At 52.5% G+C, this 27,389-nt stretch overlaps 1 protein-coding gene across 1 annotated transcript in view; it reads left to right on the top strand.

Annotated features, from left to right (window-relative positions):
* Positions 1-27,389, top strand: part of SOX5 (SRY-box transcription factor 5) — a 188,132-nt gene that overhangs the window by 132,722 nt on the left and 28,021 nt on the right. Inside the window, exons 6-7 of the mRNA XM_072144730.1 lie at positions 5,449-5,621; positions 6,442-6,510. Of these exons, the coding sequence (XP_072000831.1) occupies positions 5,449-5,621; positions 6,442-6,510 (242 nt within the window). The remainder of the gene's footprint in view (positions 1-5,448; positions 5,622-6,441; positions 6,511-27,389) is intronic.

The raw sequence follows: 27,389 nt of genomic DNA, 5'->3' as shown, positions 1-27,389 counted from the left end.
TGTGTATAGAGGGGGGGGTACGCTGTGTATAGATGGGGGGGTACGCTGTGTATAGATGGGGGGGTACGCTGTGTATAGAGGGGGGTACGCTGTGTATAGATGGGGGTGTACGCTGTGTATAGAGGGGGTGTACGCTGTGTATAGAGGGGGGGTACGCTGTGTATAGATGGGGGGGTACGCTGTGTATAGAGGGGGGGTACGCTGTGTATAGAGGGGGGGTACGCTGTGTATAGAGGGGGGGTACGCTGTGTATAGATGGGGGGGTACGCTGTGTATAGAGGGGGGGTACGCTGTGTATAGAGGGGGGGTACGCTGTGTATAGAGGGGGGGTACGCTGTGTATAGAGGGGGGGGTACGCTGTATATATTATCTTATTACTTCTTCTCTAGACGTTACAGGACACCCGGCTCTGGTTCTGGTGTGAGGCTGTATGCAGCGGCTGCAGTGCATGCTGGGAGTTGTAGTGTCCTCTATACTTTACATGACTGTACACGTGATCCTAGACCCGTGAGCGGCGGGTGCAGCACTGGTGATGGGGGGCGCAGGGGGAGGGGCATGTACGTGGATGATTTTAAGGGGATTCACCCGTCTCCTAATTGGACGTAATAAGATTAACTCGCCCCAAGTCATTATCCGCCCCGAGAGCTCCCAATTATTCCACTGGGCTCAGCGCAGCGAGGAGCCGGCACAGCTCAGTGCACACGCACAATGGCCCAGGAGACCCTGATAGATGGAGTGTCAGCTCCTCAGCCCACTGCTCACCGGGGGAGGCTATTGTTCTCTGCTATCAGCCAGGGGAGAGGAGACAATCTATTACTCTCTGTTATCAGCCATTACACCCCGGGGAGAGGAGACTGTACAGGGGGGATACAATCTATTACTCTCTGTTATCAGCCATTACACCCCGGGGAGAGGAGACTGTACAGGGGGGGATACAATCTATTACTCTCTGTTATCAGCCATTACACCCCGGGGAGAGGAGACTGTACAGGGGGGGATACAATCTATTACTCTCTGTTATCAGCCATTACATCCCGGGGAGAGGAGACTGTACAGGGGGATACAATCCATTACTCTCTGTTATCAGCCATTACACCCCGGGGAGAGGAGACTGTACAGGGGGGGTACAATCTATTACTCTCTGTTATCAGCCATTACATCCCGGGGAGAGGAGACTGTACAGGGGGGGATACAATCTATTACTCTCTGTTATCAGCCATTACACCCCGGGGAGAGGAGACTGTACAGGGGGGATACAATCTATTACTCTCTGTTATCAGCCATTACATCCCGGGGAGAGGAGACTGTACAGGGGGGATACAATCTATTACTCTCTGTTATCAGCCATTACATCCCGGGGAGAGGAGACTGTACAGGGGGGGATACAATCTATTACTCTCTGTTATCAGCCATTACATCCCGGGGAGAGGAGACTGTACAGGGGGGGATACAATCTATTACTCTCTGTTATCAGCCATTACATCCCGGGGAGAGGAGACTGTACAGGGGGGGATACAATCTATTACTCTCTGTTATCAGCCATTACATCCCGGGGAGAGGAGACTGTACAGGGGGGGGATACAGTCTATTACTCTCTGTTATCAGCCATTACATCCCGGGGAGAGGAGACTGTACAGGAGGGATACAATCTATTACTCTCTGTTATCAGCCATTACATCCCGGGGGGAGGAGACTGTACAGGGGGGGATACAATCTATTACTCTCTGTTATCAGCCATTATAACCCCGGGGAGAGGAGACTGTACAGGGGGATACAATCTATTACTCTCTGTTATCAGCCATTACATCCCGGGGGGAGGAGACTGTACAGGGGGGGATACAATCTATTACTCTCTGTTATCAGCCATTACATCCCGGGGAGAGGAGACTGTACAGGGGGGGATACAATCTATTACTCTCTGTTATCAGCCATTACATCCCGGGGAGAGGAGACTGTACAGGGGGGATACAATCTATTACTCTCTGTTATCAGCCATTACACCCCGGGGAGAGGAGACTGTACAGGGGGATACAATCTATTACTCTCTGTTATCAGCCATTACATCCCGGGGAGAGGAGACTGTACAGGGGGGATACAATCTATTACTCTCTGTTATCAGCCACTACACCCCGGGGAGAGGAGACTGTACAGGGGGGAATACAATCTATTACTCTCTGTTATCAGCCATTACACCCCGGGGAGAGGAGACTGTACAGGGGGATACAATCTATTACTCTCTGTTATCAGCCATTACACCCCGGGGAGAGGAGACTGTACAGGGGGGGATACAATCTATTACTCTCTGTTATCAGCCATTACACCCCGGGGAGAGGAGACTGTACAGGGGGGGATACAATCTATTACTCTCTGTTATCAGCCATTACACCCCGGGGAGAGGAGACTGTACAGGGGGGGATACAATCTATTACTCTCTGTTATCAGCCATTACACCCCGGGGAGAGGAGACTGTACAGGGGGATACAATCTATTACTCTCTGTTATCAGCCATTACACCCCGGGGAGAGGAGACTGTACAGGGGGGGGATACAATCTATTACTCTCTGTTATCAGCCATTACACCCCGGGGAGAGGAGACTGTACAGGGGGGGGATACAATCTATTTCTCTCTGTTATCAGCCATGTGATGTGTGGGATGCTGTGATGATTGGAGGTCAGTAGTCTGTGTGAGTGCGGCGCTCGCTCCGTAGATTCGGGGTCCGGGTTACATTGATGGGGTGACCTCTGCGCCTGCATTTCGCCGGTGAAAACTCTGCCCAGTAATTTCTGCAACCAAAGTCAATTGGTCAATGTTTTCCAAGAACGATCCCTACAATATTTAGCGCACTCCGCGCCCGCGCCTCCTCTCGCTCTTTCCATTTGAAGACAATTATAGACAATGGGCTGTAATTATTCGCTGAGGCTTTTAAGCAATAAACCTCAGAACTGGCGACCGGAGGCGAATTTATTATCAACCATCACAGGAGCCCAACATGGTGGAGAGGGGGTCATCCAACAGGGGGCGCTGTGCATCACACAGGAGCGTTATAAGAGGAGGAGATCAGTCACATGTGATGTAATATCTGCAGGTTATATCAGTACTGGAGCGTTATAAGAGGAGATCCGTCACATGTGATGTTATATCAGTACTGGAGCGTTATAAGAGGAGGAGATCAGTCACATGTGATGTAATATCTGCAGGTTATATCAGTGCTGGAGCGTTATAAGAGGAGGAGATCAGTCACATGTGATGTAATATCTGCAGGTTATATCAGTACTGGAGCGTTATAAGAGGAGATCAGTCACATGTGATGTAATATCTGCAGGTTATATCAGTACTGGAGCGTTATAAGAGGAGGAGATCAGTCACATGTGATGTAATATCTGCAGGTTATATCAGTACTGGAGCGTTATAAGAGGAGGAGATCAGTCACATGTGATGTAATATCTGCAGGTTATATCAGTGCTGGAGCGTTATAAGAGGAGGAGATCAGTCACATGTGATGTAATATCTGCAGGTTATATCAGTACTGGAGCGTTATAAGAGGAGGAGATCAGTCACATGTGATGTAATATCTGCAGGTTATATCAGTGCTGGAGCGTTATAAGAGGAGGAGATCAGTCACATGTGATGTAATATCTGCAGGTTATATCAGTACTGGAGCGTTATAAGAGGAGGAGATCAGTCACATGTGATGTAATATCTGCAGGTTATATCAGTACTGGAGCGTTATAAGAGGAGGAGATCAGTCACATGTGATGTAATATCTGCAGGTTATATCAGTACTGGAGCGTTATAAGAGGAGATCCGTCACATGTGATGTTATATCAGTACTGGAGCGTTATAAGAGGAGGAGATCAGTCACATGTGATGTAATATCTGCAGGTTATATCAGTGCTGGAGCGTTATAAGAGGAGGAGATCAGTCACATGTGATGTAATATCTGCAGGTTATATCAGTGCTGGAGCGTTATAAGAGGAGGAGGTCAGTCACATGTGATGTAATATCTGCAGGTTATATCAGTGCTGGAGCGTTATAAGAGGAGATCAGTCACATGTGATGTAATATCTGCAGGTTATATCAGTACTGGAGCGTTATAAGAGGAGATCAGTCACATGTGATGTAATATCTGCAGGTTATATCAGTACTGGAGCGTTATAAGAGGAGGAGATCAGTCACATGTGATGTAATATCTGCAGGTTATATCAGTACTGGAGCGTTATAAGAGGAGGAGATCAGTCACATGTGATGTAATATCTGCAGGTTATATCAGTGCTGGAGCGTTATAAGAGGAGGAGATCAGTCACATGTGATGTAATATCTGCAGGTTATATCGGTACTGGAGCGTTATAAGAGGAGGAGATCAGTCACATGTGATGTAATATCTGCAGGTTATATCAGTACTGGAGCGTTATAAGAGGAGGAGATCAGTCACATGTGATGTAATATCTGCAGGTTATATCAGTACTGGAGCGTTATAAGAGGAGGAGATCAGTCACATGTGATGTAATATCTGCAGGTTATATCATTACTGGAGCGTTATAAGAGGAGGGGATCAGTCACATGTGATGTAATATCTGCAGGTTATATCAGTACTGGAGCGTTATAAGAGGAGATCCGTCACATGTGATGTAATATCTGCAGGTTATATCAGTACTGGAGCGTTATAAGAGGAGATCCGTCACATGTGATGTAATATCTGCAGGTTATATCAGTACTGGAGCGTTATAAGAGGAGATCAGTCACATGTGATGTAATATCTGCAGGTTATATCAGTGCTGGAGCGTTATAAGAGGAGGAGATCAGTCACATGTGATGTAATATCTGCAGGTTATATCAGTACTGGAGCGTTATAAGAGGAGGAGATCAGTCACATGTGATGTAATATCTGCAGGTTATATCAGTACTGGAGCGTTATAAGAGGAGATCCGTCACATGTGATGTAATATCTGCAGATTATATCAGTACTGGAGCGTTATAAGAGGAGATCAGTCACATGTGATGTAATATCTGCAGGTTATATCAGTGCTGGAGCGTTATAAGAGGAGATCCGTCACATGTGATGTAATATCTGCAGGTTATATCAGTACTGGAGCGTTATAAGAGGAGATCCGTCACATGTGATGTAATATCTGCAGGTTATATCAGTACTGGAGCGTTATAAGAGGAGATCCGTCACATGTGATGTAATATCTGCAGATTATATCAGTACTGGAGCGTTATAAGAGGAGATCAGTCACATGTGATGTAATATCTGCAGGTTATATCAGTGCTGGAGCGTTATAAGAGGAGATCCGTCACATGTGATGTAATATCTGCAGGTTATATCAGTACTGGAGCGTTATAAGAGGAGGAGATCAGTCACGTGATGTAGATGTTGGGGGTCTCTCAGTGGTGGGGGGATCCGTTGATGTCCTCCATAGTTGCATTAACTCCTTCTTGTCCCACAGGGACCCCAGAGAGTCTGGCGGAGAAGGAGCGTCAGCTCATGGGGATGATAAACCAGCTCACCAGTCTGCGGGAACAGCTGCTGGCAGCGCACGATGAGCAGAAGAAGCTAGCCGCCTCCCAGATCGAGAAACAGCGCCAGCAGATGGACCTGGCCAAGCAGCAGCAAGAGCAGGTGAGCCCACAGGACAGCCCCGCCCCTGCTCTGAGCATGTGAGCCCACAGGACAGCCCCGCCCCTGCTCTGAGCATGTGAGTCCACAGGACAGCCCCGCCCCTGCTCTGAGCATGTGAGTCCACAGGACAGCCCCGCCCCTGCTCTGAGCATGTGAGTCCACAGGACAGCCCCGCCCCTGCTCTGAGCATGTGAGTCCACAGGACAGCCCCGCCCCTGCTCTGAGCATGTGAGTCCACAGGACAGCCCCGCCCCTGCTCTGAGCATGTGAGTCCACAGGACAGCCCCGCCCCTGCTCTGAGCATGTGAGTCCACAGGACAGCCCCGCCCCTGCTCTGAGCATGTGAGCCCACAGGACAGCCCCGCCCCTGCTCTGAGCATGTGAGCCCACAGGACAGCCCCGCCCCTGCTCTGAGCATGTGAGCCCACAGGACAGCCCCGCCCCTGCTCTGAGCATGTGAGCCCACAGGACAGCCCCGCCCCTGCTCTGAGCATGTGAGCCCACAGGACAGCCCCGCCCCTGCTCTGAGCATGTGAGCCCACAGGACAGCCCCGCCCCTGCTCTGAGCATGTGAGCCCACAGGACAGCCCCGCGCCTGCTCTGAGCATGTGAGTCCACAGGACAGCCCCGCCCCTGCTCTGAGCATGTGAGTCCACAGGACAGCCCCGCCCCTGCTCTGAGCATGTGAGTCCACAGGACAGCCCCGCCCCTGCTCTGAGCATGTGAGTCCACAGGACAGCCCCGCCCCTGCTCTGAGCATGTGAGTCCACAGGACAGCCCCGCCCCTGCTTATAACGAGGAATCAATTTTTATCTTACAGATCGCAAGACAACAGCAGCAGCTCCTGCAGCAGCAGCACAAGATCAACCTGCTCCAGCAGCAGATCCAGGTGAGCACCCGCAACACCCTGCCTATAGGGAGACCCCTCCTCTCCAGCACCTGAGACCCCTCCACACCCTGCCTATAGGGGGACCCCTCCGCACCCTGCCTATAGGCGGACCCCTCCGCACCCTGCCTATAGGGGGACCCCCTCCGCACCCTGCCTATAGGGGGACCCCCTCCGCACCCTGCCTATAGGGGGACCCCCTCCGCACCCTGCCTAGAGGGGGACCCCCTCCGCACCCTGCCTATAGGGGGACCCCCTCCGCACCCTGCCTATAGGGGGACCTTGCTTGTCCTGTATTTTCAGGATGAGTTCTGATGGGGCATATGCTGACGGGAGGTGATTTGGGGTGGGGGTCCCCTGTATCTCTCGTGTGTTAGAGCTCTGTTCATACAGTATATTTCCGATTTTTCTTCCCTCTCGTGATTCGCACACCTTTTCGCACCAGCGTCTCCTGCAATTCATTTCTCGTCTTCGTATCTGGGACGCGCCGGTCACCGAGACCTCAACGTGTTTGTTTCTTTTTATTCCGGTGGATTTGGGTAATTAATTAGCAATTATACCCCACCCCCTGCATCACAGGCCCCACCCCCTGCATCACAGGCCCCACCCCCTGCATCACAGGCCCCACCCCCTGCATCACAGGCCCCACCCATGTCAGGACACCCCACCAGTTGGTCCCCATTGTTACCTCTGCCAATTATTGTTGTACCGCATTGTTACAATGTACTGGTCTCCTGGATGTGTGTGTGATGTCACCGCGTCCTGATTAGTGGCTGCACTGACACACTGTGACGCTCCTCAGCATCGTGTCCTGAGCCGCCATGTATCCACCATTGTTACTCCTGGTTTCTGTAGTGATTAGTGACTGCACTGACACACTGTGACGCTCCTCAGCATCGTGTCCTGATCCGTCATGTATCCACCATTGTTACTCCGGGGTTCTGTAGTGATTAGTGGCTGCACTGACACACTGTGACGCTCCTCAGCAGTGTGTCCTGATCCGTCATGTATCCACCATTGTTACTCCTGGGTTCTGTAGTGATTAGTGGCTGCGCTGACACACTGTGACGCTCCTCAGCAGTGTGTCCTGATCCGTCATGTATCCACCATTGTTACTCCTGGGTTCTGTAGTGATTAGTGGCTGCGCTGACACACTGTGACGCTCCTCAGCAGTGTGTCCTGATCAGTCATGTATCCACCATTGTTACTCCTGGGTTCTGTAGTAATTAGCGGCTGCACTGACACACTGTGACGCTCCTCAGCAGTGTGTCCTGATCCGTCATGTATCCACCATTGTTACTCCTGGGTTCTGTAGTGATTAGTGGCTGCACTGACACACTGTGACGCTCCTCAGCATCGTGTCCTGATCAGTCATGTATCCACCATTGTTACTCCTGGGTTCTGTAGTAATTAGCGGCTGCACTGACACACTGTGACGCTCCTCAGCAGCGGGTCCTGATCCGTCATGTATCCACCATTGTTACTCCTGGGTTCTGTAGTGATTAGTGGCTGCACTGACGCACTGTAACGCTCCTCAGCAGTGTGTCCTGATCCGTCATGTATCCACCATTGTTACTCCTGGGTTCTGTAGTGATTAGTGGCTGCGCTGACACACTGTGACGCTCCTCAGCAGCGGGTCCTGATCCATCATGTATCCACCATTGTTACTCCTGGGTTCTGTAGTGATTAGCGGCTGCACTGACACACTGTGACGCTCCTCAGCATCGTGTCCTGATCCGTCATGTACCCACCATTGTTACTCCTGGTTTCTGTAGTAATTAGCGGCTGCACTGACACACTGTGACGCTGCTCAGCAGCGCCTGTTGATTCGTCATGTATCCACCATTGTTACTCCGGGTTTCTGTAGTGATTAGCGGCTGCACTGACACACTGTGACGCTCCTCAGCAGCGGGTCCTGATCTGTCATGTATCCACCATTGTTACTCCTGGGTTCTGTAGTAATTAGCGGCTGCACTGACACACTGTGACGCTCCTCAGCATCGTGTCCTGATCCGTTATGTATCCACCATTGTTACTCCTGGGTTCTGTAGTGATTAGTGGCTGCGCTGACACACTGTGACGCTCCTCAGCAGCGGGTCCTGATCCGTCATGTATCCACCATTGTTACTCCCGGGTTCTGTAGTGATTAGTGGCTGCGCTGACACACTGTGACGCTCCTCAGCATCGTGTCCTGATCCGTCATGTATCCACCATTGTTACTCCTGGTTTCTGTAGTAATTAGCGGCTGCACTGACACACTGTGACGCTCCTCAGCAGCGGGTCCTGATCCGTCATGTATCCACCATTGTTACTCCTGGGTTCTGTAGTAATTAGCGGCTGCACTGACACACTGTAACGCTCCTCAGCAGTGTGTCCTGATCCGTCATGTATCCACCATTGTTACTCCGGGTTTCTGTAGTGATTAGTGGCTGCACTGACACACTGTGACGCTCCTCAGCAGCGGGTCCTGATCCGTCATGTATCCACCATTGTTACTCCGGGGTTCTGTAGTGATTAGCGGCTGCACTGACACACTGTGACGCTCCTCAGCATCGTGTCCTGATCCGTCATGTATCCACCATTGTTACTCCGGGGTTCTGTAGTAATTAGCGGCTGCACTGACACACTGTGACGCTCCTCAGCATCGTGTCCTGATCCGCCATGTATCCACCATTGTTACTCCTGGGTTCTGTAGTGATTATTGGCTGCACTGACACACTGTGACGCTCCTCAGCAGCGGGTCCTGATCCATCATGTATTCACCATTGTTACTCCTGGGTTCTGTAGTGATTATTGGCTGCGCTGACACACTGTGACGCTCCTCAGCATCGTGTCCTGATCCGTTATGTATCCACCATTGTTACTCCCGGGATCTGTAGTGATTAGTGGCTGCGCTGACACACTGTGACGCTCCTCAGCATCGTGTCCTGATCAGTCATGTATCCACCATTGTTACTCCTGGGTTCTGTAGTAATTAGCGGCTGCACTGACACACTGTGACGCTCCTCAGCATCGTGTCCTGATCTGTCATGTATCCACCATTGTTACTCCGGGGTTCTGTAGTAATTAGCGGCTGCACTGACACACTGTGACGCTGCTCAGCAGCGCGTTCTGATCCGTCATGTATCCACCATTGTTACTCCGGGGTTCTATAGTGATTAGCGGCTGCACTGACACACTGTGACGCTCCTCAGCAGTGTGTCCTGATCCGTCATGTATCCACCATTGTTACTCCTGGGTTCTGTAGTGATTAGTGGCTGCACTGACACACTGTGACGCTCCTCAGCAGCTTGTCCTGATCCATCATGTATCCACCATTGTTACTCCTGGGTTCTGTAGTGATTAGCGGCTGCACTGACACACTGTGACGCTCCTCAGCATCGTGTCCTGATCAGTCATGTATCCACCATTGTTACTCCTGGGTTCTGTAGTGATTAGTGACTGCACTGACACACTGTGACGCTCCTCAGCATCGTGTCCTGATCCGTCATGTATCCACCATTGTTACTCCTGGGTTCTGTAGTGATTATTGGCTGCACTGACACACTGTGACGCTCCTCAGCATCGTGTCCTGATCCGTCATGTATCCACCATTGTTATTCCTGGGTTCTGTAGTGATTAGCGGCTGCACTGACACACTGTGACGCTCCTCAGCAGCGCGTTCTGATCCGTCATGTATCCACCATTGTTACTCCTGGGTTCTGTAGTGATTAGTGGCTGCACTGACACACTGTGACGCTCCTCAGCAGCGCGTTCTGATCCGTCATGTATCCACCATTGTTACTCCTGGGTTCTGTAGTGATTAGCGGCTGCACTGACACACTGTGACGCTCCTCAGCATCGTGTCCTGATCTGTCATGTATCCACCATTGTTACTCCCGGGTTCTGTAGTGATTAGTGGCTGCGCTGACACACTGTGACGCTCCTCAGCATCGTGTCCTGATCTGTCATGTATCCACCATTGTTACTCCTGGGTTCTGTAGTGATTAGCGGCTGCACTGACACACTGTGACGCTCCTCAGCATCGTGTCCTGATCAGTCATGTATCCACCATTGTTACTCCTGGGTTCTGTAGTGATTAGTGGCTGCACTGACACACTGTGACGCTCCTCAGCAGCGGGTCCTGATCCGTCATGTATCCACCATTGTTACTCCTGGGTTCTGTAGTGATTAGCGGCTGCACTGACACACTGTGACGCTCCTCAGCATCGTGTCCTGATCAGTCATGTATCCACCATTGTTACTCCCGGGTTCTGTAGTGATTAGTGGCTGCGCTGACACACTGTGACGCTCCTCAGCAGTGTGTCCTGATCCGTCATGTATCCACCATTGTTACTCCTGGGTTCTGTAGTGATTAGTGGCTGCACTGACACACTGTGACGCTCCTCAGCATCGTGTCCTGATCTGTCATGTATCCACCATTGTTACTCCTGGGTTCTGTAGTGATTAGTGGCTGCGCTGACACACTGTGACGCTCCTCAGCAGCGGGTCCTGATCCGTCATGTATCCACCATTGTTACTCCTGGGTTCTGTAGTGATTAGCGGCTGCACTGACACACTGTGACGCTCCTCAGCATCGTGTCCTGATCAGTCATGTATCCACCATTGTTACTCCTGGGTTCTGTAGTGATTAGTGGCTGCACTGACACACTGTGACGCTCCTCAGCAGCGGGTCCTGATCCGTCATGTATCCACCATTGTTACTCCTGGGTTCTGTAGTGATTAGTGGCTGCACTGACACACTGTGACGCTCCTCAGCAGCGGGTCCTGATCCGTCATGTATCCACCATTGTTACTCCTGGGTTCTGTAGTGATTAGTGGCTGCACTGACACACTGTGACGCTCCTCAGCAGCGGGTCCTGATCCGTCATGTATCCACCATTGTTACTCCTGGGTTCTGTAGTGATTAGTGGCTGCACTGACACACTGTGACGCTCCTCAGCAGTGGCAGATGATCCATCATGTATCCACCATTGTTACTCCTGGGTTCTGTAGTGATTAGTGGCTGCACTGACACACTGTGACGCTCCTCAGCATCGTGTCCTGATCCGTCATGTATCCACCATTGTTACTCCTGGGTTCTGTAGTGATTAGTGGCTGCACTGACACACTGTGACGCTCCTCAGCATCGTGTCCTGATCCGTCATGTATCCACCATTGTTACTCCTGGGTTCTGTAGTGATTAGTGGCTGCACTGACACACTGTGACGCTCCTCAGCATCGTGTCCTGATCCGCCATGTATCCACCATTGTTACTCCTGGGTTCTGTAGTGATTAGTGGCTGCACTGACACACTGTGACGCTCCTCAGCAGCGGGTCCTGATCTGTCATGTATCCACCATTGTTACTCCTGGGTTCTGTAGTGATTAGTGGCTGCACTGACACACTGTGACGCTCCTCAGCAGCGGGTCGTTACATGCTGATGAGGGGCTCACGTGACGCCCGCCGTTCCCATGACTCGGAGCGGGGGAGCTGGTGGAGCAGGGAGCGGGGGAGCAGAGAGCTGGGGGAGCGGGGGAGCAGAGAGCTGGGGGAGCAGAGAGCTGGTGGAGCAGGGAGCTGGTGGAGCAGAGAGCTGGGGTGGAGCAGGGAGCTGGGGTGGAGCAGGGAGCTGGTGGAGAAAGGGAGCAGGGAGCTGGGGTGGAGCAGGGAGCTGGGGTGGAGCAGGGAGCTGGGGTGGAGCAGGGAGCTGGGGTGGAGCAGGGAGCTGGCACTGCTTTCTCACAGCTGATTCCTTAATTATCACCTGGGAACCTGCACATCAAGAGGACAAAGGGGGAGGGGTCACAGCATTAACCCCTTTAGAGCTGCCACATCTTGAAGACATTATTATTATTACACAGAGCGAGACAGGACACAATAATTATACTTATATAATGTTACATTATTATCTCCTGTTATTACACCACCGAGGACTGTGTTATCTGCGTGTTACATAGGACTGCACAGGGGGGAGATCTGCGTGTTACATAGGACTGCAGAGGGGGGAGATCTGGGTGTTACATAGGACTGCACAGGGGGGAGATCTGCGTGTTACATAGGACTGCAGAGGGGGGAGATCTGGGTGTTACATAGGACTGCACAGGGGGGAGATCTGCGTGTTACATAGGACTGCAGAGGGGGGAGATCTGGGTGTTACATAGGACTGCACAGGGGGGAGATCTGGGTGTTACATAGGACTGCAGACGGGGAGATCTGGGTGTTACATAGGACTGCAGAGGGGGGAGATCTGGGTGTTACATAGGACTGCAGAGGGGGGAGAGCTGGGTGTTACATAGGACTGCAGACGGGGAGATCTGCGTGTTACATAGGACTGCAGAGGGGGGAGATCTGGGTGTTACATAGGACTGCAGAGGGGGGAGATCTGGGTGTTACATAGGACTGCAGAGGGGGGAGATCTGGGTGTTACATAGGACTGCAGAGGGGGGAGATCTGGGTGTTACATAGGACTGCAGAGGGGGGAGATCTGGGTGTTACATAGGACTGCAGAGGGGGGAGATCTGGGTGTTACATAGGACTGCAGAGGGGGAGATCTGGGTGTTACATAGGACTGCAGACGGTGGGTCCTGTGTGTGGGTGACGGTGGGTCCTGTGTGTGGGTAGTGCTCTTGTCTGTGGAGCTCGCACTCTATGGGTGGGTCCTGTGGGTGAGTGACGGTGGGTCCTGTGGGTGGGTGACGGTGGGTCCTGTGGGTGGGTGACGGTGGGTCCTGTGTGTGGGTGACGGTGGGTCCTGTGGGTGGGTGACGGTGGGTCCTGTGGGTGGGTGACGGTGGGTCCTGTGGGTGGGTGACGGTGGGTCCTGTGGGTGGGTGACGGTGGGTCCTGTGGGTGGGTGACGGTGGGTCCTGTGTGTGGGTGACGGTGGGTCCTGTGGGTGAGTGACGGTGGGTCCTGTGTGTGGGTGACGGTGGGTCCTGTGGGTGAGTGACGGTGGGTCCTGTGGGTGAGTGACGGTGGGTCCTGTGGGTGGGTGACGGTGGGTCCTGTGGGTGGGTGACGGTGGGTCCTGTGTGTGGGTAGTGCTCTTGTCTGCGGAGCTCGCACTCTATGGGTGGGTCCTGTGGGTGGGTGACGGTGGGTCCTGTGGGTGGGTGACGGTGGGTCCTGTGGGTGGGTGACGGTGGGTCCTGTGTGTGGGTGACGGTTGGTCCTGTGTGTGGGTGACGGTTGGTCCTGTGTGTGGGTAGTGCTCTTGTCTGCGGAGCTCGCACTCTATGGGTGACGGTGGGTCCTGTGGGTGGGTGACGGTGGGTCCTGTGGGTGGGTGACGGTGGGTCCTGTGGGTGGGCGACGGTGGGTCCTGTGTGTGGGTAGTGCTCTTGTCTGCAGAGCTCGCACTCTGTGGGTGACGGTGGGTCCTGTGGGTGGGTGACGGTGGGTCCTGTGGGTGGGTGACGGTGGGTCCTGTGGGTGGGTGACGGTGGGTCCTGTGGGTGGGTGACGGTGGGTCCTGTGGGTGGGTGACGGCGGGGTCCTGTGGGTGGGCGACGGTGGGTCCTGTGTGTGGGTAGTGCTCTTGTCTGCAGAGCTCGCACTCTGTGGGTGACGGTGGGTCCTGTGGGTGGGTGACGGTGGGTCCTGTGGGTGGGCGACGGTGGGTCCTGTGTGTGGGTAGTGCTCTTGTCTGCAGAGCTCGCACTCTGTGGGTGACGGTGGGTCCTGTGGGTGGGTGACGGTGGGTCCTGTGGGTGGGTGACGGTGGGTCCTGTGGGTGGGTGACGGTGGGTCCTGTGGGTGGGTGACGGCGGGGTCCTGTGGGTGGGCGACGGTGGGTCCTGTGTGTGGGTAGTGCTCTTGTCTGCAGAGCTCGCACTCTATGGGTGACGGTGGGTCCTGTGTGTGGGTGACGGTGGGTCCTGTGTGTGGGTGACGGTGGGTCCTGTGTGTGGGTGACGGTGGGTCCTGTGGGTGGGTGACGGTGGGTCCTGTGGGTGGGTGACGGTGGGTCCTGTGGGTGGGTGACGGTGGGTCCTGTGGGTGGGTGACGGTGGGTCCTGTGGGTGGGTGACGGTGGGTCCTGTGGGTGCCTGGATGAATACTATCTGGCGGTTCCGTCCCTCTCCTGCGTGTCGCCTCCATTGTTCGTTGCGCTGCGATTCTACCAGATGTTCCTTTCATCCGTGTGAGAGGGGAGTGCGGACCCCCGTCCCCCGAGGCCCCGTATTGTGGGGGATGCGCTAGGGGTCACCACTGAAAGGTCACAGCGGATCAGTGCCAGGCAGCGCCACCTCCTCCGCCTGCAGGATTCTGGTGCTGGCGCTGAGGGGCGTCTCCCTGCGTTCTGATGAATGGGTTTGTTTTTGGAGCAGGATCCAGGATGAAAATAGCGCAACTCTCCGCACACATCCGAAGCTGCACCAAGAGGAGCATTGTGGGAGCTACCGGGTCATGTGAGGACAGCTCTCGGTACAAATCCAGGGACTCAGTTCTGGGTGTGACCCGCTGCTCCCTCCTTGTATTGGGCCTGTAGTTCTGGGTGTGACCCGGTGCTCCCTCCTTGTATTGGGCCTGCAGTTCTGGGTGTGACCCGCTGCTCCCTCCTTGTATTGGGCCTGCAGTTCTGGGTGTGACCCGGTGCTCCCTCCTTGTATTGGGCCTGCAGTTCTGGGTGTGACCCGGTGTTCCCTCCTTGTATTGGGCCTGCAGTTCTGGCTATGACCCGGTGTTCCCTCCTTGTATTGGGCCTGCAGTTCTGGGTGTGACCCGGTGTTCCCTCCTTGTATTGGGCCTGCAGTTCTGGGTGTGACCCGGTGCTGCCTCCTTGTATTGGGCCTGCAGTTCTGGGTGTGACCCGGTGCTGCCTCCTTGTATTGGGCCTGCAGTTCTGGGTGTGACCCGCTGCTCCCTCCTTGTATTGGGCCTGCAGTTCTGGGTGTGACCCGGTGCTGCCTCCTTGTATTGGGCCTGTAGTTCTGGGTGTGACCCGGTGCTCCCTCCTTGTATTGGGCCTGCAGTTCTGGGTGTGACCCGGTGTTCCCTCCTTGTATTGGGCCTGCAGTTCTGGCTATGACCCGGTGTTCCCTCCTTGTATTGGGCCTGCAGTTCTGGGTGTGACCCGGTGTTCCCTCCTTGTATTGGGCCTGCAGTTCTGGGTGTGACCCGGTGCTGCCTCCTTGTATTGGGCCTGCAGTTCTGGGTGTGACCCGGTGCTGCCTCCTTGTATTGGGCCTGCAGTTCTGGGTGTGACCCGCTGCTCCCTCCTTGTATTGGGCCTGCAGTTCTGGGTGTGACCCGGTGCTGCCTCCTTGTATTGGGCCTGCAGTTCTGGGTGGGACCTGGTGCTCCCTCCTTGTATTCGGCCTGCAGTTCTGGGTGTGACCCGGTGCTGCCTCCTTGTATTGGGCCTGCAGTTCTGGCTATGACCCGGTGCTCCCTCCTTGTATTCGGCCTGCAGTTCTGGGTGTGACCCGCTGCTCCCTCCTTGTATTGGGCCTGCAGTTCTGGCTATGACCCGGTGCTGCCTCCTTGTATTGGGCCTGCAGTTCTGGGTGTGACCCGGTGCTGCCTCCTTGTATTGGGCCTGCAGTTCTGGGTGTGACCCGGTGCTGCCTCCTTGTATTGGGCCTGTAGTTCTGGGTGTGACCCGGTGCTGCCTCCTTGTATTGGGCCTGCAGTTCTGGGTGTGACCTGGTGCTGCCTCCTTGTATTGGGCCTGCAGTTGTATTGGGTCCTTGTGGTTCTGGTCATGTGACCGCTCTGTGCCCCTTCATGACCTTCCTGTCTGGACCTCTAGCTGTGATAATCTCGGGCGCGGCGCAGCACGGTTCCGGCCCACGTTGCAGGTGAACAATGGCCGCCATCCGCATTAGGCCACAGCTGAGACTCTGTTACTTTGTTTCATTATTTTTCAGCTTTTCTAATTATTGGAACAAAGAAGCCGCCGCCACCCGGAGGTTATAGGAAAGGCGCGGGGGAGGGATTATCTGCCCAGCGCAAGAGCAGGAGGGGGCACTTACCTGCCCTACTTACCCCAACATGGGGGCACTTACCCCACATCATCCCCAACATGGGGGGCACTTACCCCACATCATCTAAGCTCAGTGGTCCGGTGTGTCTTCCTCCTCCTGGTATTAGAGTGTAAGCTCAGCGGTCCGGTGTGTCTTCCTCCTCCTGTTATTAGAGTGTAAGCTCAGCGGTCCGGTGTGTCTTCCTCCTCCTGTTATTAGAGTGTAAGCTCAGTGGTCCGGTGTCTTCCTCCTCCTGTTATTAGAGTGTAAGCTCAGCGGTCCGGTGTCTTCCTCCTCCTGTTATTAGAGTGTAAGCTCAGTGGTCCGGTGTGTCTTCCTCCTCCTGTTATTAGAGTGTAAGCTCAGTGGTCCGGTGTCTTCCTCCTCCTGTTATTAGAGTGTAAGCTCAGTGGTCCGGTGTCTTCCTCCTCCTGTTATTAGAGTGTAAGCTCAGTGGTCCGGTGTCTTCCTCCTCATGTTATTAGAGTGTAAGCTCAGTGGTCCGGTGTCTTCCTCCTCCTGTTATTAGAGTGTAAGCTCAGTGGTCCGGTGTCTTCCTCCTCCTGTTATTAGAGTGTAAGCTCAGTGGTCCGGTGTCTTCCTCCTCCTGTTATTAGAGTGTAAGCTCAGTGGTCCGGTGCCTTCCTCCTCCTGTTATTAGAGTGTAAGCTCAGTGGTCCGGTGTCTTCCTCCTCCTGTTATTAGAGTGTAAGCTCAGCGGTCCGGTGCCTTCCTCCTCCTGTTATTAGAGTGTAAGCTCAGTGGTCCGGTGCCTTCCTCCTCCTGTTATTAGAGTGTAAGCTCAGCGGTCCGGTGCCTTCCTCCTCCTGTTATTAGAGTATAAGCTCAGTGGTCCGGTGCCTTCCTCCTCCTGTTATTAGAGTGTAAGCTCAGTGGTCCGGTGCCTTCCTCCTCCTGTTATTAGAGTGTAAGCTCAGTGGTCCGGTGCCTTCCTCCTCCTGTTATTAGAGTGTAAGCTCAGTGGTCCGGTGTCTTCCTCCTCCTGTTATTAGAGTGTTAGCTCAGTGGTCCGGTGCCTTCCTCCTCCTGTTATTAGAGTATAAGCTCAGTGGTCCGGTGCCTTCCTCCTCCTGTTATTAGAGTGTAAGCTCAGTGGTCCGGTGCCTTCCTCCTCCTGTTATTAGAGTGTAAGCTCAGTGGTCCGGTGCCTACCTCCTCCTGTTATTAGAGTGTAAGCTCAGTGGTCCGGTGTCTTCCTCCTCCTGTTATTAGAGTGTAAGCTCAGCGGTCCGGTGTGTCTTCCTCCTCCTGTTATTAGAGTGTAAGCTCAGCGGTCCGGTGTCTTCCTCCTCCTGTTATTAGAGTGTAAGCTCAGCGGTCCGGTGTGTCTTCCTCCTCCTGGTATTAGAGTGTAAGCTCAGTGGTCCGGTGTCTTCCTCCTCCTGTTATTAGAGTGTAAGCTCAGTGGTCTGGTGCCTTCCTCCTCCTGTTATTAGAGTGTAAGCTCAGCGGTCCGGTGTCTTCCTCCTCCTGTTATTAGAGTGTAAGCTCAGCGGTCCGGTGTGTCTTCCTCCTCCTGGTATTAGAGTGTAAGCTCAGTGGTCCGGTGCCTTCCTCCTCCTGTTATTAGAGTGTAAGCTCAGTGGTCCGGTGTCTTCCTCCTCCTGGTATTAGAGTGTAAGCTCAGCGGTCCGGTGTGTCTTCCTCCTCCTGGTATTAGAGTATAAGCTCAGTGGTCCGGTGTCTTCCTCCTCCTGGTATTAGAGTGTAAGCTCAGCGGTCCGGTGTCTTCCTCCTCCTGGTATTAGAGTGTAAGCTCAGCGGTCCGGTGTGTCTTCCTCCTCCTGGTATTAGAGTATAAGCTCAGTGGTCCGGTGTCTTCCTCCTCCTGGTATTAGAGTGTAAGCTCAGTGGTCCGGTGTCTTCCTCCTCCTGTTATTAGAGTGTAAGCTCAGTGGTCCGGTGTCTTCCTCCTCCTGTTATTAGAGTGTAAGCTCAGTGGTCCGGTGCCTTCCTCCTCCTGTTATTAGAGTGTAAGCTCAGTGGTCCGGTGTCTTCCTCCTCCTGTTATTAGAGTGTAAGCTCAGTGGTCCGGTGTCTTCCTCCTCCTGTTATTAGAGTGTAAGCTCAGTGGTCCGGTGTCTTCCTCCTCCTGTTATTAGAGTGTAAGCTCAGTGGTCCGGTGTCTTCCTCCTCCTGTTATTAGAGTGTAAGCTCAGTGGTCCGGTGCCTTCCTCCTCCTGTTATTAGAGTGTAAGCTCAGTGGTCCGGTGCCTTCCTCCTCCTGTTACTAGAGTGTAAGCTCAGTGGTCCGGTGTCTTCCTCCTCCTGTTATTAGAGTGTAAGCTCAGTGGTCCGGTGCCTTCCTCCTCCTGTTATTAGAGTGTAAGCTCAGTGGTCCGGTGTCTTCCTCCTCCTGTTATTAGAGTGTAAGCTCAGTGGTCCGGTGTCTTCCTCCTCCTGTTATTAGAGTGTAAGCTCAGCGGTCCGGTGTCTTCCTCCTCCTGTTATTAGAGTGTAAGCTCAGCGGTCCGGTGTGTCTTCCTCCTCCTGTTATTAGAGTGTAAGCTCAGTGGTCCGGTGTCTTCCTCCTCCTGTTATTAGAGTGTAAGCTCAGCGGTCCGGTGCCTTCCTCCTCCTGTTATTAGAGTGTAAGCTCAGCGGTCCGGTGTCTTCCTCCTCCTGTTATTAGAGTGTAAGCTCAGTGGTCCGGTGTGTCTTCCTCCTCCTGTTATTAGAGTGTAAGCTCAGCGGTCCGGTGTCTTCCTCCTCCTGTTATTAGAGTGTAAGCTCAGCGGTCCGGTGTGTCTTCCTCCTCCTGGTATTAGAGTGTAAGCTCAGTGGTCCGGTGTCTTCCTCCTCCTGTTATTAGAGTGTAAGCTCAGTGGTCTGGTGCCTTCCTCCTCCTGTTATTAGAGTGTAAGCTCAGCGGTCCGGTGTCTTCCTCCTCCTGTTATTAGAGTGTAAGCTCAGCGGTCCGGTGTGTCTTCCTCCTCCTGGTATTAGAGTGTAAGCTCAGTGGTCCGGTGCCTTCCTCCTCCTGTTATTAGAGTGTAAGCTCAGTGGTCCGGTGTCTTCCTCCTCCTGGTATTAGAGTGTAAGCTCAGCGGTCCGGTGTGTCTTCCTCCTCCTGGTATTAGAGTATAAGCTCAGTGGTCCGGTGTCTTCCTCCTCCTGTTATTAGAGTGTAAGCTCAGTGGTCCGGTGTCTTCCTCCTCATGTTATTAGAGTGTAAGCTCAGTGGTCCGGTGTGTCTTCCTCCTCCTGTTATTAGAGTGTAAGCTCAGCGGTCCGGTGTCTTCCTCCTCCTGTTATTAGAGTGTAAGCTCAGTGGTCCGGTGTCTTCCTCCTCCTGTTATTAGAGTGTAAGCTCAGTGGTCCGGTGCCTTCCTCCTCCTGTTATTAGAGTGTAAGCTCAGTGGTCCGGTGCCTTCCTCCTCCTGTTATTAGAGTGTAAGCTCAGTGGTCCGGTGCCTTCCTCCTCCTGGTATTAGAGTGTAAGCTCAGTGGTCCGGTGTCTTCCTCCTCCTGGTATTAGAGTGTAAGCTCAGTGGTCCGGTGCCTTCCTCCTCCTGTTATTAGAGTGTAAGCTCAGTGGTCCGGTGTCTTCCTCCTCCTGTTATTAGAGTGTAAGCTCAGTGGTCCGGTGTCTTCCTCCTCCTGTTATTAGAGTGTAAGCTCAGTGGTCCGGTGTCTTCCTCCTCCTGTTATTAGAGTGTAAGCTCAGCGGTCCGGTGCCTTCCTCCTCCTGTTATTAGAGTGTAAGCTCAGCGGTCCGGTGTCTTCCTCCTCCTGTTATTAGAGTGTAAGCTCAGTGGTCCGGTGTGTCTTCCTCCTCCTGTTATTAGAGTGTAAGCTCAGCGGTCCGGTGTCTTCCTCCTCCTGTTATTAGAGTGTAAGCTCAGCGGTCCGGTGTGTCTTCCTCCTCCTGGTATTAGAGTGTAAGCTCAGTGGTCCGGTGTCTTCCTCCTCCTGTTATTAGAGTGTAAGCTCAGTGGTCTGGTGCCTTCCTCCTCCTGTTATTAGAGTGTAAGCTCAGCGGTCCGGTGTCTTCCTCCTCCTGTTATTAGAGTGTAAGCTCAGCGGTCCGGTGTGTCTTCCTCCTCCTGGTATTAGAGTGTAAGCTCAGTGGTCCGGTGCCTTCCTCCTCCTGTTATTAGAGTGTAAGCTCAGTGGTCCGGTGTCTTCCTCCTCCTGGTATTAGAGTGTAAGCTCAGCGGTCCGGTGTGTCTTCCTCCTCCTGGTATTAGAGTATAAGCTCAGTGGTCCGGTGTCTTCCTCCTCCTGTTATTAGAGTGTAAGCTCAGTGGTCCGGTGTCTTCCTCCTCATGTTATTAGAGTGTAAGCTCAGTGGTCCGGTGTGTCTTCCTCCTCCTGTTATTAGAGTGTAAGCTCAGCGGTCCGGTGTCTTCCTCCTCCTGTTATTAGAGTGTAAGCTCAGTGGTCCGGTGTCTTCCTCCTCCTGTTATTAGAGTGTAAGCTCAGTGGTCCGGTGCCTTCCTCCTCCTGTTATTAGAGTGTAAGCTCAGTGGTCCGGTGCCTTCCTCCTCCTGTTATTAGAGTGTAAGCTCAGTGGTCCGGTGCCTTCCTCCTCCTGGTATTAGAGTGTAAGCTCAGTGGTCCGGTGTCTTCCTCCTCCTGGTATTAGAGTGTAAGCTCAGTGGTCCGGTGCCTTCCTCCTCCTGTTATTAGAGTGTAAGCTCAGTGGTCCGGTGTCTTCCTCCTCCTGTTATTAGAGTGTAAGCTCAGTGGTCCGGTGTCTTCCTCCTCCTGTTATTAGAGTGTAAGCTCAGTGGTCCGGTGCCTTCCTCCTCCTGTTATTAGAGTGTAAGCTCAGTGGTCCGGTGTCTTCCTCCTCCTGTTATTAGAGTGTAAGCTCAGTGGTCCGGTGCCTTCCTCCTCCTGTTATTAGAGTGTAAGCTCATTGGTCCGGTGTCTTCTTCCTCCTGTTATTAGAGTGTAAGCTCAGTGGTCCGGTGCCTTCCTCCTCCTGTTATTAGAGTGTAAGCTCAGTGGTCCGGTGCCTTCCTCCTCCTGTTATTAGAGTGTAAGCTCAGTGGTCCGGTGCCTTCCTCCTCCTGGTATTAGAGTGTAAGCTCAGTGGTCCGGTGTCTTCCTCCTCCTGTTATTAGAGTGTGAGCTCAGTGGTCCGGTGCCTTCCTCCTCCTGTTATTAGAGTGTAAGCTCAGCGGTCCGGTGTCTTCCTCCTCCTGTTATTAGAGTGTAAGCTCAGCGGTCCGGTGCCTTCCTCCTCCTGTTATTAGAGTGTAAGCTCAGTGGTCCGGTGTCTTCCTCCTCCTGTTATTAGAGTGTAAGCTCAGTGGTCCGGTGTCTTCCTCCTCCTGTTATTAGAGTGTAAGCTCAGTGGTCCGGTGCCTTCCTCCTCCTGTTATTAGAGTGTAAGCTCAGTGGTCCGGTGTCTTCCTCCTCCTGTTATTAGAGTGTAAGCTCAGTGGTCCGGTGTCTTCCTCCTCCTGTTATTAGAGTGTAAGCTCAGCGGTCCGGTGTCTTCCTCCTCCTGTTATTAGAGTGTAAGCTCAGCGGTCCGGTGTCTTCCTCCTCCTGTTATTAGAGTGTAAGCTCAGCGGTCCGGTGCCTTCCTCCTCCTGTTATTAGAGTGTAAGCTCAGTGGTCCGGTGTCTTCCTCCTCCTGTTATTAGAGTGTAAGCTCAGTGGTCCGGTGTCTTCCTCCTCCTGTTATTAGAGTGTAAGCTCAGCGGTCCGGTGTCTTCCTCCTCCTGTTATTAGAGTGTAAGCTCAGTGGTCCGGTGTCTTCCTCCTCCTGTTATTAGAGTGTAAGCTCAGTGGTCTGGTGTCTTATTCCTCCTGTTATTAGAGTGTAAGCTCAGTGGTCCGGTGTGTCTTCCTCCTCCTGTTATTAGAGTGTAAGCTCAGTGGTCCGGTGTCTTCCTCCTCCTGTTATTAGAGTGTAAGCTCAGTGGTCCGGTGTGTCTTCCTCCTCCTGTTATTAGAGTGTAAGCTCAGCGGTCCGGTGTCTTCCTCCTCCTGTTATTAGAGTGTAAGCTCAGTGGTCCGGTGTGTCTTCCTCCTCCTGTTATTAGAGTGTAAGCTCAGTGGTCCGGTGTGTCTTCCTCCTCCTGGTATTAGAGTGTAAGCTCAGCGGTCCGGTGTGTCTTCCTCCTCCTGTTATTAGAGTGTAAGCTCAGTGGTCCGGTGCCTTCCTCCTCCTGGTATTAGAGTGTAAGCTCAGTGGTCCGGTGTCTTCCTCCTCCTGTTATTAGAGTGTAAGCTCAGTGGTCCGGTGCCTTCCTCCTCCTGTTATTAGAGTGTAAGCTCAGTGGTCCGGTGTCTTCCTCCTCCTGTTATTAGAGTGTAAGCTCAGTGGTCCGGTGTGTCTTCCTCCTCCTGGTATTAGAGTGTAAGCTCAGTGGTCCGGTGTCTTCCTCCTCCTGTTATTAGAGTGTAAGCTCAGTGGTCCGGTGCCTTCCTCCTCCTGGTATTAGAGTGTAAGCTCAGTGGTCCGGTGTCTTCCTCCTCCTGTTATTAGAGTGTAAGCTCAGCGGTCCGGTGTGTCTTCCTCCTCCTGGTATTAGAGTGTAAGCTCAGTGGTCCGGTGTCTTCCTCCTCCTGTTATTAGAGTGTAAGCTCAGTGGTCCGGTGTCTTCCTCCTCCTGTTATTAGAGTGTAAGCTCAGCGGTCCGGTGTCTTCCTCCTCCTGTTATTAGAGTGTAAGCTCAGTGGTGCGGTGTCTTCCTCCTCCTGTTATTAGAGTGTAAGCTCAGCGGTCCGGTGTGTCTTCCTCCTCCTGGTATTAGAGTGTAAGCTCAGTGGTCCGGTGTCTTCCTCCTCCTGTTATTAGAGTGTAAGCTCAGTGGTCTGGTGCCTTCCTCCTCCTGGTATTAGAGTGTAAGCTCAGCGGTCCGGTGTCTTCCTCCTCCTGTTATTAGAGTGTAAGCTCAGTGGTCCGGTGTGTCTTCCTCCTCCTGTTATTAGAGTGTAAGCTCAGCGGTCCGGTGTGTCTTCTTCCTCCTGTTATTAGAGTGTAAGCTCAGTGGTCCGGTGTCTTCCTCCTCCTGTTATTAGAGTGTAAGCTCAGTGGTCTGGTGCCTTCCTCCTCCTGTTATTAGAGTGTAAGCTCAGCGGTCCGGTGTGTCTTCCTCCTGTTATTAGAGTGTAAGCTCAGTGGTCCGGTGTGTCTTCCTCCTCCTGGTATTAGAGTATAAGCTCAGTGGTCCGGTGTCTTCCTCCTCCTGTTATTAGAGTGTAAGCTCAGTGCTCCGGTGTCTTCCTCCTCCTGTTATTAGAGTGTAAGCTCAGCGGTCCGGTGTGTCTTCCTCCTCCTGTTATTAGAGTGTAAGCTCAGCGGTCTGGTGCCTTCCTCCTCCTGGTATTAGAGTGTAAGCTCAGCGGTCCGGTGTCTTCCTCCTCCTGGTATTAGAGTGTAAGCTCAGCGGTCCGGTGTGTCTTCCTCCTCCTGTTATTAGAGTGTAAGCTCAGCGGTCCGGTGTCTTCTTCCTCCTGTTATTAGAGTGTAAGCTCAGCGGTCCGGTGTGTCTTCCTCCTCCTGTTATTAGAGTGTAAGCTCAGCGGTCCGGTGTGTCTTCCTCCTCCTGTTATTAGAGTGTAAGCTCAGCGGTCCGGTGTCTTCTTCCTCCTGTTATTAGAGTGTAAGCTCAGCGGTCCGGTGTGTCTTCCTCCTCCTGTTATTAGAGTGTAAGCTCAGCGGTCCGGTGTGTCTTCCTCCTCCTGGTATTAGAGTATAAGCTCAGTGGTCCGGTGTCTTCCTCCTCCTGTTATTAGAGTGTAAGCTCAGTGGTCCGGTGTGTCTTCCTCCTCCTGTTATTAGAGTGTAAGCTCAGTGGTCCGGTGTGTCTTCCTCCTCCTGGTATTAGAGTGTAAGCTCAGTGGTCCGGTGTGTCTTCCTCCTCCTGGTATTAGAGTGTAAGCTCAGTGGTCCGGTGTCTTCCTCCTCCTGTTATTAGAGTGTAAGCTCAGCGGTCCGGTGTGTCTTCCTCCTCCTGGTATTAGAGTATAAGCTCAGTGGTCCGGTGTCTTCCTCCTCCTGTTATTAGAGTGTAAGCTCAGCGGTCCGGTGTCTTCCTCCTCCTGTTATTAGAGTGTAAGCTCAGCGGTCCGGTGTGTCTTCCTCCTCCTGGTATTAGAGTGTAAGCTCAGTGGTCCGGTGTCTTCCTCCTCCTGTTATTAGAGTGTAAGCTCAGCGGTCCGGTGCCTTCCTCCTCCTGTTATTAGAGTGTAAGCTCAGCGGTCCGGTGTCTTCCTCCTCCTGTTATTAGAGTGTAAGCTCAGTGGTCCGGTGTGTCTTCCTCCTCCTGTTATTAGAGTGTAAGCTCAGCGGTCCGGTGTCTTCCTCCTCCTGTTATTAGAGTGTAAGCTCAGCGGTCCGGTGTGTCTTCCTCCTCCTGGTATTAGAGTGTAAGCTCAGTGGTCCGGTGTCTTCCTCCTCCTGTTATTAGAGTGTAAGCTCAGTGGTCTGGTGCCTTCCTCCTCCTGTTATTAGAGTGTAAGCTCAGCGGTCCGGTGTCTTCCTCCTCCTGTTATTAGAGTGTAAGCTCAGCGGTCCGGTGTGTCTTCCTCCTCCTGGTATTAGAGTGTAAGCTCAGTGGTCCGGTGTCTTCCTCCTCCTGTTATTAGAGTGTAAGCTCAGTGGTCCGGTGTCTTCCTCCTCCTGTTATTAGAGTGTAAGCTCAGCGGTCCGGTGTGTCTTCCTCCTCCTGGTATTAGAGTGTAAGCTCAGTGGTCCGGTGTCTTCCTCCTCCTGTTATTAGAGTGTAAGCTCAGTGGTCCGGTGTGTCTTCCTCCTCCTGTTATTAGAGTGTAAGCTCAGTGGTCCGGTGCGTTCCTCCTCCTGTTATTAGAGTGTAAGCTCAGTGGTCCGGTGTCTTCCTCCTCCTGTTATTAGAGTGTAAGCTCAGTGGTCCGGTGTGTCTTCCTCCTCCTGGTATTAGAGTGTAAGCTCAGTGGTCCGGTGTCTTCCTCCTCCTGTTATTAGAGTGTAAGCTCAGTGGTCCGGTGTCTTCCTCCTCCTGTTATTAGAGTGTAAGCTCAGTGGTCCGGTGTCTTCCTCCTCCTGTTATTAGAGTGTAAGCTCAGTGGTCCGGTGTCACATTCTCTCCCAGAATCCTTGGTTTTTGGCACATTTTCAGTAATAAGCGTTGGGCTACATTTGCGCAGGGCGTCAGATATTTTCCTGTCATTCTGCTGTCGCTGATCGCGGAGTTAATGAAACACCTCTTTGCCCGGTTGCAGAGGCGGAGGGCTTATTCCTCTCATGTTCCGGGCACCTTGTCCGCGCCTTTCCTGCCGCTCGCTCCTCTTAACCCCGCTGGTCCTTTGCCCTTGTCCGTGTCGCGGTCCTGCAGCAATTACCCAGACGCGCCCCTCCCACCCGTCTTGCGGCCTGACAGGCGCGCTACCTCCCGGCTGCCATCACCTCCGCCGCACACTGGGGGTCTCGCTGGGGGTCAGACGGTCGCAGGGTAAATGTCTTGTTTGTAAACAGGAGGGAAATTAACACATTTGTAATTAAACAACATTCCGCGCCTTCTACGCGTCCGCAAAGTTTTCAAGGACAGACAAATAAAGTTTTGTTATTTAAAGGATAAATCTATTCCGAGGGAAGATGCGGAATCCTTGTCCGAAACGCGTCTCGCTGCCGCCGTAATCACAGCGTTCTAGGACAATTCCGATATCCGTTGTGTCTGCATCACGCGGCGGCTCCGCGCCCGGCCGCCATCTGGATGACACGAGCGGCGTCCATGTTTTCCCGCATCCATTAGACGCTTTCCATACCGCCTCATCGCAGCCTCCTGATTGGTCGAGGGACATCCCCCTCCCCGAGGTTCAGCCAAATTCCCGTCTGTTGTGTTTGGTCAGCGGCGACTCCTCGCGCTGCGGCGCGGTAATGATTGTTATTTATTTACAGACGACGCGGCTGAGCCGCCATTAAAATCTGGAGCAGCATCAGCTTATCTGATCCCGGTGACATATTACCATGCGTTCTGCTGGCAATCACAACGCGCGCTGCTGCTAATTATAACATCGGGAAATCAGAAAAGCATTAATTGTGGCCGATAAGAGAACGGAGTTGAACCGGATCCAAAATTACTTTCCAGATTGTTATGAAATGATCTTCCATGATCAAACGGGGAAAAAAAAAGTGTTTGTGAAGTTCCAGAACAAAAGACGTTACTTCTGTCCAATGAGACGTCTCCATATAGACAAGTGCAGTGTACGGCCAACTACTGACACCATATACATCCGCTACCATGTCATCAGCACTGTATAATACTGCCCCCTATGTATAACTACTATAATACTGCCCCCTATATATAACTACTATAATACTGCCCCCTATGTACAGGAATATAACTACTATAATACTGCCCCCTATATATAACTACTATAATACTGCCCCCTATGTATAACTACTATAATACTGCCCCCTATGTACAGGAATATAACTACTATAATACTGCCCCCTATGTACAGGAATATAACTACTATAATACTGCTCCCTATGTACAGGAATATAACTACTATAATACTGCCCTCTATGTACAAGAATATAACTACTATAATACTGCCCCCTATGTACAAGAATATAACTACTATAATACTGCCCCCTATGTACAGGAATATAACTACTATAATACTGCCCCCTATGTACAGGAATATAACTACTATAATACTGCCCCCTATGTACAGGAATATAACTACTATAATACTGCCCCCTATGTACAGGAATATTACTACTATAATACTGCCTCCTATGTACAAGAATATAACTACTATAATACTGCCCCCTATGTACAGGGATATAACTACTATAATACTGCCCCCTATGTACAGGAATATAACTACTATAATACTGCCCCCTATGTACAGGAATATAACTACTATAATACTGCCCCCTATGTACAGGAATATAACTGCTATAATACTGCCCCCTATGTACAAGAATATAACTACTATAATACTGCTCCCTATGTA

This window comes from Engystomops pustulosus, chromosome 4 (assembly GCF_040894005.1).
Source record: "Engystomops pustulosus chromosome 4, aEngPut4.maternal, whole genome shotgun sequence".
NCBI lineage: Eukaryota > Metazoa > Chordata > Amphibia > Anura > Leptodactylidae > Engystomops > Engystomops pustulosus.
Note: the sequence above shows the minus strand (reverse complement) of the source record. Positions and strands in the feature narration are given on the sequence as shown.